General features: G+C 51.5%; 1 protein-coding gene across 1 annotated transcript in view; it reads right to left on the bottom strand.

Moving 5' to 3' along the window:
• Positions 1–13,373, bottom strand: part of LOC140409366 (disintegrin and metalloproteinase domain-containing protein 12-like) — a 572,650-nt gene that overhangs the window by 538,963 nt on the left and 20,314 nt on the right. Inside the window, exons 2-3 of the mRNA XM_072497805.1 lie at positions 6,751–6,860; positions 1,892–1,968 (exon numbers count right to left, since the gene is read on the bottom strand). Of these exons, the coding sequence (XP_072353906.1) occupies positions 1,892–1,968; positions 6,751–6,860 (187 nt within the window). The remainder of the gene's footprint in view (positions 1–1,891; positions 1,969–6,750; positions 6,861–13,373) is intronic.

The following is a 13,373-nucleotide window of genomic DNA, read 5'->3' as shown; positions in this document are numbered from 1 at the left end:
AAAATTATGAGGGGCATAGACAGAGTGGATAGTCAGAGGCTTTTCCCCAGGGTAGAGGGGTCAATTACTAGGGGGCATAGGTTTAAGGTGAGAGGGGCAATGTTTAGAGTAGATGTACGAGGCAAGTTTTTTACGCAGAGGGTAGTGGGTGCCTGGAACTCGCTACCGGAGGAGGTGGTGGAAGCAGGGACGATAGTGACATTTAAGGGGCATCTTGACAAATACTTGAATAGGATGGGAATAGAGGGATACGGACCCAGGAAGTGTAGAAGATTTTAGTTTAGTTGGGCAGCACGGTCGGCACGGGCTTGGAGGGCCGAAGGGCCTGTTCCTGTGCTGTACTTTTCTTTGTTCTTTGTTCTTTGCATCTTGTCGATGGTACACACGGCTGCCACTCTTCGTCGGTGGTGGAGGATTTTTTTGAATGCTTGTGGAAGGGGGAGTATTCAAGCGGCTGCTTTGTCCTGGATGGTGTCGAGCTTCTTGAGTGTTGTTGGTGCTGCACTCATCCAGGCAAGTGGAGAGTATTCCATTACACTCCCGACTTGTGCCTTGTAGATGGTGGACAGGCTTTGTGGGGTCAGGAGGTGAGTTATTCGCTATAGGATTCCTGGCCTTTGACCTGCCCTGGTAGCCACAATATGAATGTGGCTAGTCCAGTTCAGTTTCTGATCAATGGTAACCCCCAAGATGGTGATTGTGGGGGATTCAGCGATGGTAATGCCATTGAATGTCAAGGGGCAATGGTTAGATCCCCTCTTGTAGGAGATGGTCATTGACTGGCACTTGTGTGGTGTGAATGTAACTTGCCACTTGTCAGCCTGAAAGACGTGCTGTTAGGTGAATTGGACGTTCTGAATTCTCCCTCTCTGTACCCGAACAGGCGTCGGAATGTGGCGACTAGTGGCTTTTCACAGTAACTTCATTGCAGTGTTAATGTAAGTCTACTTGTGACAATAATAAAGATGATTATTATTAGTCAGAGTGAAGCTGACTTGCGGGTGAATTTGATTTCAGTGAGGGAGATTTGCTCACTGACATCCTCACTCTCTACTCCCACGTCCACCAGTATCCAGTGGCAGGACAGAGTCCAGACCTCTGGAGGTAGAACAGGGCCCAGTGGATGACCAGGGTGTCTTCAGAGTCTTGTCCTGTTCTTCATGCTCCACAACACGTTGCTGATCCTGCCTTCCAGCCCCTTGGACCTATTAGTGACTTCCTCCGCGCTGTCTGTCCGGAACAGACTTCACCTGCTCAGGTAGACAAATCTTGTCTCACCAAGTGCTTAGGCCCACCGGCTACCCTCACCCTGGTTTAACCCACCCGTCGAGACGGTTTCCTGGCGTGTGGCCGCTATCGCATGCAAACAGCCACGTGGAGCTGTGTCAGGTGGGGTCCAATGCAGGCGATTCGCTCTGAGAATAACACAAAGTGATCCCTGACAGCGGTACTAGCGCCAACCGTGGTACCCCCCAGACTCCAGCCAGCATCAGTAAAGAGGGTCTTTATCAGCTGGTGTACTAGTCAGCAGCAGTGTGCGAGATGTAGCAGATCTCTTCAGTGCCCCTCATCCCTTCCCTCTGGCCACCCAATGCCTGGCTCTCTACCCGTCCTGCGAAGGCTGCTCTCCTCATCTCCCAGGGCCACTAATTCTCAGAGTCAAGCGTTTCTAGCTGGAAACTCCTTGGTGCTCCGGTAGATTCTGAATAACGAGGCCCTTGTGATGCCAGGATAGAGGCTTTTCCAGCTGACCCTTTTGGACAGGCCGCCCTCCCATTTAAACGGCAGCTTCTTTCCGACCCCTATGTGCAGGGAAGAGTAAACTTTAACATCAGCCTAGAATGCTGGTGAAGCTCCTTATTCTCCCTGAATCGAAGCAGCATCTACTCACCTACTTCTATTGAGGTCCAGCATGACGACCTCTTCCTCCAGCTCCACCAAGATGCTGATGTGGTTTGGATACTTCCCCTGCACAGGACACACAGGAATACAGGTTAAAGAAGCGTCCATACTTCTTCAAAGACAGAGGGCGGGTTTTACAGCCCTGCCAGCTGGACATTCTGTCCCTGCCAAAGGTGGCTCCCCCCTGTGGTGGGAGGTTCCCTGGTGGCGGGACTGGCGATCCATGCAAAACGCCGTAGGCATCAGTGGAAGCAGAAGATCCGGCCGACAGCCGGAGGGGAGCCGTCAGCTCTCGTGAACTTTTTTCTCGGTGTTGCCGGCACGGCATTTTGATTGCCCCCGGTGAGGCACTGCCTTGAACTGCTGCACACCACATTAGAACATAAGAACTAGGAGCAGGAGTCGGCCATCTGGCCCCTCGAGCCTGCTCCACCATTCAATGAGATCATGGCTGATCTTTTGTGGACTCAGCTCCACTTTCCGGCCCGAACACCATACCCCTTAATCCCTTTATTCTTCAAAAAACTATCTATCTTTACCTTAAAAACATTTAATGAAGGAGCCTCTACTGCTTCACTGGGCAAGGAATTCCATAGATTCACAATCCTTTGGGTGAAGAAGTTCCTCCTAAACTCAGTCCTAAATCTACTTCCCCTTATTTTGAGGCTATGCCCCCTAGTTCTGCTTTCACCCGCCAGTGGAAACAACCTGCCCGCATCTATCCTATCTATTCCCTTCATAATCTTATATGTTTCTATAAGATCCCCCCCCCCCCCATCCTTCTAAATTCCAACGAGTACAGTCCCAGTCTACTCAACCTCTCCTCATAATCCAACCCCTTCAGATCTGGGATTAACCTACTGAATCTCCTCTGCACACCCTCCAGTGCCAGTACGTCCTTTCTCAAGTAAGGAGACCAAAACTGAACACAATACTCCAGGTGTGGCCTCACTAACACCTTATACAATTGCAGCATAACCTCCCTAGTCTTAAACTCCATCCCTCTAGCAATGAAGGACAAACCTGGGGCGAGATTCTCCGACCCCCCGTCGGGTCGGAGAATCGCCGGGGGCTGGTGTGAATCCCGCCCCCGCCGGTTGCCGAATTCTCCGGCACCGGATATTCGGCGGGGGGCGGGAATCGCGCCGCGCCGGTTGGCGGGCCTTCCCGCGCGATTCTCCGGCCCGGATGGGCCCAAGTCCCGCCGCTAAAATGCCTGTCCCGCCGGCGTAGATTAAACCACCTACCTTACCGGCGGGACAAAGTGGCGCGGGCGGGCTCCGGGGTCCTGGGGGGGGCGCGGGGTGATCTGGCCCCGGGGGATGCCCCCACTGTGGCCTGGCCCGCAATCGGGGCCCACCGATCCGCGGGCGGGCCTGTGCCGTGGGAGCACTCTTTTCCTTCCGCCTTCGCCACGGTCTCCACCATGGCGGAGGCGGAAGAGACTCCCCCCACTGCGCATGCGCGGGAAACTGTCAGCGGCCGCTGACGCTCCCGCCCATGCGCCGCCCGGAGATGTCATTTCCGTGCCAACTGGCGGGGCACCAAAGGCCTTTTCCGGTAGTTGGCGGGGCGGAAATTCGTCCGGCGCCGACCTAGCCCCTTAAGGTTGGGGCTCGGCCCCCAAAGATGCGGAGCATTCCGCACCTTTGGGGCGGCGCGATGCCCGACTGATTTGCGCCATTTTGGGTGCCAGTCGGCGGACATCGCGCCGATACCGGAGAATTTCGCCCATGATGTAGGTACTACCGCAGTGTTGTTTGGGAAGGAGTTCCAAAATATTCACTTGACAAAAATGAAGGAACAGCGACAGGTTTCCAATTCATGATAATATATAGAAGCAGAATCAGACCATTCGGCCCATCGAGTCTGCTCCGCCATTCTATCATGGCTGATATGTTCCTCATCTGCTACCTGCAATGTTACAGACCAAGAGCTGGATTGATGCTGTGGAATTGGAGGGAACATGCAGGTGGTAGGAGCGTGCCCTCCCCTTCTCGGAGGTTAAAGTTGTGCGTTTAGAAGGTGTGCAAGAAACCGCGGCAAGTAGTTACCATGCATCATCTTGTGGTACACACAGAAAACAACAGTGCATTTCTGGTGGAGGCGATTCATGTTTAAGTGGATGGACTTTGCGATGCTGCAATGGAGCGAGTAACGCATCCTGGATTCTCATCACTCTGTCCAACTCTGAATACAGGTGGGTGAGATTTCAAAATGATGGACTGGACTCGGTTCCAGGAATCCCCTCCCTCACCCCCTTGTCTATGGGGCAGACCATTTTGGACAGCGATGAGGAGAAATTTCTTCACCCAGAGAGCCGTGAGCCTGTGGAATTCACTGCCCACAGAGAGCAGTTGTGGCATTTGTATGTTTTCAAGAAGCAGTTAGATATAGCTCTTGCGGCGATGGGGGTCAAAGAATATGGAGGGGACGGGATTAGGCTATTGCGTGAGGCAGCACGGTATCGCACTGGTTAGCAATGTTGCCTCATGGTGGCGATGACCCGGGCTCAATCCCAGCCCCGGGTCACTGTCCGTGTGGAGTTTGCACATTCTCCCCGTGTCTTGCGTGGGTCCCACCCCCACAACCCAACATGATGTGCAGGCTAGGTGGATTGGCCACGCTAAATTGCCCCTTAATTGCAAAAAAAGAAGTGGGTACCTCTAAATTGAATGATCAGCCATGATCATAACGGGGCTGGTTTAGCACAGTGGGCTAAACAGCTGGCTTGTAACGCAGAACAAGGCCAGCAGCGCGGGTTCAATTCCCGTACCGGCCTCCACGAACAGGTGCCGGAATGTGGCGACTAGGGGCTTTTCACAGTAACTTCATTGAAGCCTACTTGTGACAATAAGCAATTATTATTATTAATGAATGGCGGAGCAGGCTGGAAGGGCCGAATCATAGAATCATTGAATTTACAGTGCAGAAGGAGGCCTTTTGGCCCATCGAGTCTGCACCGGCCCTTGGCAAGAGCACCCTACTCAAGCCCACACCTCCACCCTATCCCCAGTAACCCCACCTAACCTTTTTGGATACTAAGGGCAATTTATCATGGCCAATCCACCTAACCTGCACATCTTTGGACTGTGGGAGGAAACCGGAGCACCCGGAGGAAACCCACGCACACACGGGGAGAGCGTGCAGACTCCGCACAGACAGTGACCCAAGCCGGGAATCGAGCCCTGGAGCTGTGAAGAAACTGTGCCAACCACTGTGCTGCCGAGCCTGCTCCTCCTCCTATTTTCTGTTTCTATGTGGTCATGTAGACCCCCCAAGCAATTTCCATGGAGTTGAGCATGTTTTAGGAGATGTGGTTCGCAGCATCTTAGAGCAGTGGGGAAAACCTGATCTGTAGTCAGAAACTTTTGACAAGTAAGTCCAAAAGTAGTTGACAATGTCACATATCATACTGCTGCGTAATTTACAAAAGCGTTCATATAGTAATTAATGATAGGGACGTGTTTAGAGGGTTACGTGTTTGTTAAATTGATCAGCATTGTAAGGATGTTCAGAAGCACGAGAGTGCCCTTCTGCACTAAACAGTGTGGCGATTTTAAAGTGTTAATTTCCTCCGATCATTCATCTTTTTTTTTGATTTGCAGTCCTTAACAGGCCATTCCCGCCTTCTGAAACAATCGCACAGTCCCACTACTTCAAAACACTTTAATTTATTCAGCTCCAGAGGATTTCTTGACACAACTGTACTTGGGGCTTTTTAGCACAGGGCTAAATCGCTGGCTTTGCCAGCAGCACGGTTCGATTCCCGTACCAGCCTCCCGAACAGGCGCCGGAATGTGGCGACCAGGGGCTTTTCACAGTAACTTCATTTGAAGCCTACTTGCGCCAATAAGCAATTTTCATTTTGTTTCATTCACTTGGCCAGCATTTATTATCCATCGCTAATTGCCCTTGTGAAGGTGGGGGTCAGCTGCCTCCTTGAACCGCTGCAGTCTAACATGTAGGTACACCCACAATGCTGGTAGGGACGGAGTTCCAGGATTTTGACCCAATGACAGTGAAGGAACGGCGATATATTTCCAGGTCGGGATGGTGAGTGACTTGGAGGGGACCCTCCAGGAGGTGGGGTTCCCAGGTATCTGCTGCTCTTGTCCTTCTAGATGGTAGTGGTTGTTGGGTTTGGAAGGTGCTGTCGAAGGAACCTTGGTGAGTTACTGCAGTGCGTCCTGTAGATGGTGCACACGGTTGTTACTGTTCGTCGGTGGTGGAGGGTTTGAATGTTTGTGGAAGGGGCAGCAATCAAGCGGGGCTGCTTTGTCCTGGATGGTGTTGAGCTTCTTGAGTGTTGTTGGAGCTGCACTCATCCAGGCAAGTGGAGAGTGTTCCATTACAATCAGCCCCCAGGATTAGCGATGATAATGCCATGAAATGTCAAGGGGCTGGTTTAGCACACGGCTAAATCGCTGGCTTTGAAAGCAGACCAAGGCAGGTCAGCAGCACGGTTCAATTCCCGTACCAGCCTTCCCGAACAGGTGCCGGAATGTGGCGACTAGGGGCTTTTCACAGTAACTTCATTTGAAGCCTACTTGTGACAATAAGGGATTTTCAGTTCAAGGGCTGGTGGTTAGATTCTGCTTTTTCGGAGCTGGTCATTTACTGGCACTTGTGTGGCGCGAATGTTACTGGGGGGGGGGATTCAAACATGCAGTTCTGGGAAAGAGGAATTTGGGAGACAACAATATGGTCAAGTGTTTTGGAGGGGAAAGGAAAGTTGGAGAACCATGATGTGCCTGTGCACAGGAACAATTTGGATCATTTCAAAAAGAGGGTGAAGTAACAGTCTGGCTTGAGTTGATGCGATCAGAAAGCTGTCAGATTAATTACCTGTGGCGGTCGGGTCACACTCCGTTTCCGTTTCCCTGCTGAAACACGTGGGAATACAAACTTGTAAGTCTTCAGTTCTTCAAGCAGCTTTTCCTGAAGAAACCGATAACCTGTGTGAGATACAAAGATGGGATTTCATGGCATTTAGGAGCAAAGTAACAGGATCGCTGAAAACCGGAAATCTGAACAGAAAATGCCAAGGGCTCTCCGTGGATCGAGCATCACCCGTGGAGCGAGAGAGAGAGAACGGTTAACGTTTCAGCTCACGGCCCTGAAACGGGAATATCAGAGATGTCACAGGGTTTAATCCAGACAGGGAAAGCTGGGGTGGGACTAGGAGGCAAGAACAAGCAGGAACGTCGGTGTGGGAGGATGGCTAATATCGTACCTTTGTTTCAATTCAAACGTAAGGAAGGGATAGCCCGAGCTCCGTTGGCCACACGGGACGTCTCAGTGATGGGCAAATTACTAGAAAACCTTCTGAAGGACAATATAAATTGTCACTTCGATGGGCGGCCAATCAAGGACAGTCAGAAAGGATTTGTTAAGGGACGGTTGCATCTGACTGACAACTGAGTTTTGTTTGAGGAGGTAACAAGGGTGAACTGTGATGGTATTTGATTTACTGCATTTGGATTTTAACAAGGTTTCTGATAAGGTCCCAGATGGTTGACTGATCAGAAAGACAACTGTGGGCACAAAGCACAGGTCAATGGTTCAAGCTAAATTGGAGGCTCCCATTAACTGGCTAACACTGGCTGACTTGAAGGGCCGAAGGGCCTCCTCCTGTGCTTTATTGTTCAACATATATCTAAACTTGTCACCCTTGTGCATTTCCTCAGTGCCTGTCTTCCAGGTGCTATTGACTGGCCTGGCACTCTGACACAGTGCGGCCATAATAGCTGCAACAAGGCCGTTGGAAGGTTGCTGACCCACAGTGGGTGTGACTGTTAATGGCATGGTTGATGCTCTTGTCGAGCTCTGGGCCTTGAGGGCTGGTCTTCAGACAGCGTCCTTGTCTGTCAGAGCCCGGGCACAGTGGCAGTGGTGGGAGCATGCTTTTTATGAAGTATTTAATCCATCACGGCATGATTTCCTCTCGCACACCCCATTACTAAATGGGCTTTCTGAAGCTGTATTCATAACTATAATATTCTTGTTCTCACACATTACCCCAGAATGAATGATTAGCGAATTTCACCCCCCCCCCCCCGCCCCCCCCCCGCGCTCCTTTCCCCCCCCCCCCCAACGCTCCTTCCCATTATCAGTGATGAACTTTGCCGGTGGCCCCAGTCCGGTTTCTGCCCAGTTTTTCATTATCATTCCACAGTTATTTTCTTTTCTTTACTACATATAATCGTCGACCGACTAAACCCCGTTGCCAAGTCTACAAAGTGTAAAACAAATATGTTCCTTTCTTATCCCATACCTTAGTATCCACAGCGCCAACTTCATTATCAGGACAGCACGGTAGCACAGTGGTTAACACTGCTGCTTCACAGTGCCAGTGTCCCAGGTTCGATTCCCGGCTTGGGTCACTGTCTGTGCGGAGTCTGCACGTTCTCCCCGTGTCTGTGTGGGGTTTCCTCTGGGTGCTCCAGTTTCCTCCCACAAGTCCCAAAAGATGTGCTTTTAAGTGAATTGGACATTCTGAATTCTCCCTCTGCGTACCCGAACAGGCGCCAGAATGTGGCAACTAGGGGCTTTTCACAGTAACTTCATTGCAGTGTGTGGTAAACCACATATATTAGGATTTGTATGGTAAGACCCTGTACTACAGGTACAGCGGCAGTCCCGGCCTGCTGGCTCCGTCCAGTAGGCGGAGTATAAATATGTGTGTCCTCCGTACAGCAGCCATTTCGCCAGCTGCTGTGAAAGGCCACACATCTTCGAGTAATAAAGCCTCAGTTGTATTCAACTCTCGTCTTTATCCAATTGATCGTGCATCAATTTATTACTCTACGATTTTCAGAAGATGGACCTCCACATCAAGCCGGAACGCCTGCAGCTGGATCCGCAATCAAGCGATGCCAAAAAGGACTTTCCGCACTGGCTAGCTTGTTTCGAGGCGTACATCAGGTCTGCACCAGACCCAATTCCGGAAGCTCAGAAAATACGGATCCTTTACTCGAGGCTGAGCTCCAACATCTTTCCGCTGATCCAGGACACGGCGAACTATGACAAAGCCATGGCCCTAGGTAAAGAGAATTACGCCCAGCGGACGAACACGCTCTTCGCCAGACACGTACTCTCCACTCGCTGTCAGCTCCCTGGTGAGTCTGTAGAAGATTTCTAGCGTGCCTTAATTCCACTAGTCAGAGACTGTGACTGTCAGGCTATCACGGCCACGGAACATTCAAATCTCCTTATGCGGGACGCCTTTGTTACGGGGATTGGGTCAGACCTCATACGCCAGCGACTTTTAGAGGGGACCATGCTCGACCTCACAGAGACAAAGAAACTGCCGCTATCAATGATGGTCGCCTCACGCAATATTCAGGCCTACACCCCCAGCCGCGCGGCCCACCCCTCCTACGCATCGTGGACTCCACAGACGGCCGTTCCAGCGGGAGCCTTACCCAGCCAATACACCTTGTGCCACGTGCCAGCCAGCCAACCTCGGGGGTCCCCGATGTTACTGCTGCGGCCAACAAAAACACCCCCGCCAACGCTGCCCGGCCGATGCCGGCCTTTGTAAGGCCAGCGGTAAGAAGGGGCACTTCGCCGCGGTGTGCCAGGCCCGCTCAGTCGCCGCTATCGCCCCAAACCCCCTCATTTACGACCAATGGGCGCCGCCATCTTCACCTCCCCGGACCACGCGCGGCCAGTGGGCACCTCCATCTTCCCCCCTCAGATCACGCGCGGCCTGCGGGCGCCGCCATCTTGCCCTCCTCGGACCACGTGCGGCCCATGGGATCCGCCATCTTTCTCAACCCCCGCCACGTGCAGCCCGTGGGTGCCACCATTTTGTCCACCCCAAGATCTCCAGGCGCCGCCATCTTGTCTTTCCCACGGCACATGGGCACCACCATTGTTCCAGGACCCGTGCCCCCCGGGCAACTCATCGTCCGACACCAGCGACGACCAGCCACGACTCGCCCTCTGTCACCATCGACCAGTCTCGCCCGCACAACCTGGCCACCGCCTCGACCAGCGTTAAGATCGTTGGGCACGTGACCTCGTTCCTGCTGGACTCTGGGAGCACCGAAAGCTTCATCCACCCAGATACGGTAAGGCGCTGCTCCCTCGCGATATACCCAGCCAAGCAGAGAATCTCCCTGGCCTCCAGATCCCACTCCGTGGCGATCCGGGGGTACTGCATAGTCACGCTCACGGTCCAGGGCATAGAATTCAGTGGCTTCCGCCTCTACGTCATCCCCAACCTCTGCGCTGCCCTGCTACTCAGCCTGGACTTCCAGTGTAACCTCCAGAGCCTAACCTTGAAATTCGGTGGGCCCCTACCACCCCTCACTGTGTGTGGCCTCGCCACCCTAAAGGTCGGCCCACCTTCCCTTTTCGCAAACCTAACGCCGGATTGCAAACCCGTCGCCACCAGGAGCAGACGGTACAGTACCCAGGACAGGACCTTCATCAGGTCAGAGGTCCAGTGGCTGCTTCGGGAAGGCATCATCGAGGCCAGCAACAGCCCCTGGAGAGCCCAAGTGGTAGTGGTGAAAACTGGGGAGAAACACAGAATGTTCGTGGACTACAGCCAGACCATCAATCGGTACACGCAGCTCGACACGTACCCCCTCCGACGCATATCTGATCTGGTCAATCAGATTGCACAGCACCGGGTCTTCTCAACTATAGACCTCAAATCCGCCTACCACCAGCTCCCCATCCATAAGGCTGACCGGCCATACACTGCCTTCAAGTCAGATGGCTGCCTCTACCACTTCCTCAGGGTTCCCTTCAGCATCACCAACGGGGTCTCGGTCTTCCAAAGGGAGATGGACCGAATGGTTGACCGGTACGGGTTGCGGGCCACCTTCCCATACCTAGACAACGTCACCATCTGCAGCCATGATCAGCAGGACCACGATGCCAACCTTGCAAAATTTCTCCACACCGCCACTCTCCTAAACCTCACCTATAACAAGGAGAGGTGTGTATTCAGCACGAACCGCTTAGCCATCCTCGTCTATGTGGTCCAGAAGGGAGTTCTGGGGCCCAATCCCGACTGCATGCGCCCCCTCATGGAGCTCCCCCTTCCCCACTGCCCCAAAGCCCTCAAACGCTGCCTGGGGTTCTTTTCCTACTACGCCCAGTGGGTCCCAAACTATGCTGACAAGGCCCGCCCACTCATCCAGTCCACCCTTTTCCCCCTGACAGCTGAGGCTCAACATGCCTTTGATCATATTAGAGACGATATCGCAAAGGCCGCGATGCCGCAGTCGACGAGACGTTACCCTTTCAAGTGGAGAGCGACACATCAGGCGTCGCCCTAGCCGCCAAGCTCAACCAGGCAGGCAGACCCGTGGCATTCTTTTCCCGCACCCTTCATGCCTCCGAAATTCGGCACTCCTCCGTCGAAAAAGAGGCCCAAGCTATCGTTGAAGCTGTGCGGCATTGGAGGCATTACCTGGCTGCCAGGAGATTCACTCTCCTCACTGACCAACGGTCGGTTGCCTTCATGTTCAATAACACACAGCGGGGCAAGATCAAAAACGATAAAATCTTGAGATGGAGGATCGAGCTCTCCACCTACAACTATGAGATTATGTATCGCCCCGGCAAGCTAAACGAGCCCCCTGACGCCCTATCGTGAGGTATATGTGCCAGCGCACAAGTAGACCGACTCCAGACCCTGCACGACAGCCTTTGTCACCCGGGAGTCACACGGTTGTACCATTTCATAAAGGGCCGCAATCTGCCCTACTCCGTCGAGGAAGTACGGACAATCACCAGGGACTGCAGAGTCTGTGCGAAGTGTAAACCGCACTTCTACCAGCCGGACCGTGCGCACCTGGTGAAGGCCTCCCGCCCCTTTGAATGCCTCAGCGTGGATTTCAAAGGGCCCCTCCCCTCCACCGATCGCAACACGTATTTCCTCAGTGTGGTCGATGAGTACTCCTGATTCCCCTTCGCCCCCCCATGCCCCGACATGACGTCTGCCACCGTCATTGTCATGTGAGAGTACTTTTAAGACGGTGGATGTTTAAGCAATGTACCTTTAAGAAAACAGTGATGTCAGAGAGTGGGTGGGGCTGAGGTCAGGTCAGCCATTTTGCAGTTCAGTTTTGCAGGTTTTTCTAGTTTCAGTTTTGAAAAGAGCTGGTGTGTGTCTGTGTTTTGCAGTGAGCTGGATTTGCTGTGATGTCTTCCATAAAAGACCATCCCTGGATCATTTGGGTGATTTAAAGTAAAGCCTTTAACCTGATGTGATTTTGTTTAAAGGTGTTAAGTCTCTTGGAAGTTTGAAGGAACATTTTAAGGAGTTATTTACTGTTGCAATATTTTCTGAGTTATCTTTGAAGTAAGGGGTGTTAAGAGATCCAATGTTTATTTAAGATGTTAAGTTGAGTTCATGGAATAAACAGTGTTTTGTGTTTAAAAACCCACGTGTCCATAATTGTAATCCCACACCTAGGGAAAAAGCCGTGTGCTCGGAAAAGCAACAAATCCATTAAAGGGTGAGGTTGGTTGAACTCCATGATACATTTTGGGGTTCTGAAAAACCTCGCCCATAACAATTATGTTTATCGAGGGGGATAAAAGTCTATCTATTGGATTGGCTTTTGTGAACTTAAAGACAGTGAAGGATTGTTGCTTTTCCGGTGTGGTATTTTAGATTAAGTGGGGAGAGTGTTGTGGACAATGGCTCTTTCAGAGGCTCAGAAGTTTTTGGGGGTGGAGAAGGTTACACGTAGTACCTTACAGACAGAAACGAAAAGCAGACTGTTAGATTTGGCAAGAACATTGCAGTTAACATAACCTGACAAAATGCGAAAAGATGAGGTAATTATGGCAGTGGTTAAGCATTTAAAGTTGCCTGAGATAGAGTTTGACTCATTGGAAATGGCAAAAATTCAGTTGCAAATTAAACAAATGGAACATGAGAAAGAATTAAAGCAGCTTGCGTATGAGAGTGAGAGAGAGGAAAAAGAAAGAGAAAGCGAGAGAGAGGAAAAAGAAAGAGAAAGAGAGAGACAGAGGAAAAAGAAAGAGAAAGAGAGAGAGAGGTAAAAGAAAAGGAGAGAGAAGAAAGGAGAAAAGAAAGAATAGCCCTAGCAGAACAAAAAGAAAAAGAAAGGGAGATACAGATCAGGGAAAAAGATAAAGAGAGGGAGCTTGAACTTCAGAAAATGGCCATGAAACATGACAATCAGTTAAAATTGGCAGACGTAAAGGGACACGTACAGTTGGAGGAGATGGATGAGGATAATGAGACAGAGCGTCATAGTCGAAGACGTGGTGAGGATCTATTTAAATATGTCCAAGCATTGCCAAGGTTTGACGAGAAGGAAGTGGAAGCCTTTTTCATTTCATTTGAGAAGGTAGCTAAACAAATGAAATGGCCACAGGGCATGTGGGTGTTACTGATTCAAACAAAGCTGTTAGGTGGAGCTAGTGAAGTGTTTGCGTCACTACCAGAGGAGGTATCTGGAACATATGAGGAG

This window comes from Scyliorhinus torazame, chromosome 3 (genome assembly GCF_047496885.1).
Source record: "Scyliorhinus torazame isolate Kashiwa2021f chromosome 3, sScyTor2.1, whole genome shotgun sequence".
Taxonomy (NCBI): domain Eukaryota; kingdom Metazoa; phylum Chordata; class Chondrichthyes; order Carcharhiniformes; family Scyliorhinidae; genus Scyliorhinus; species Scyliorhinus torazame.
Note: the sequence above shows the minus strand (reverse complement) of the source record. Positions and strands in the feature narration are given on the sequence as shown.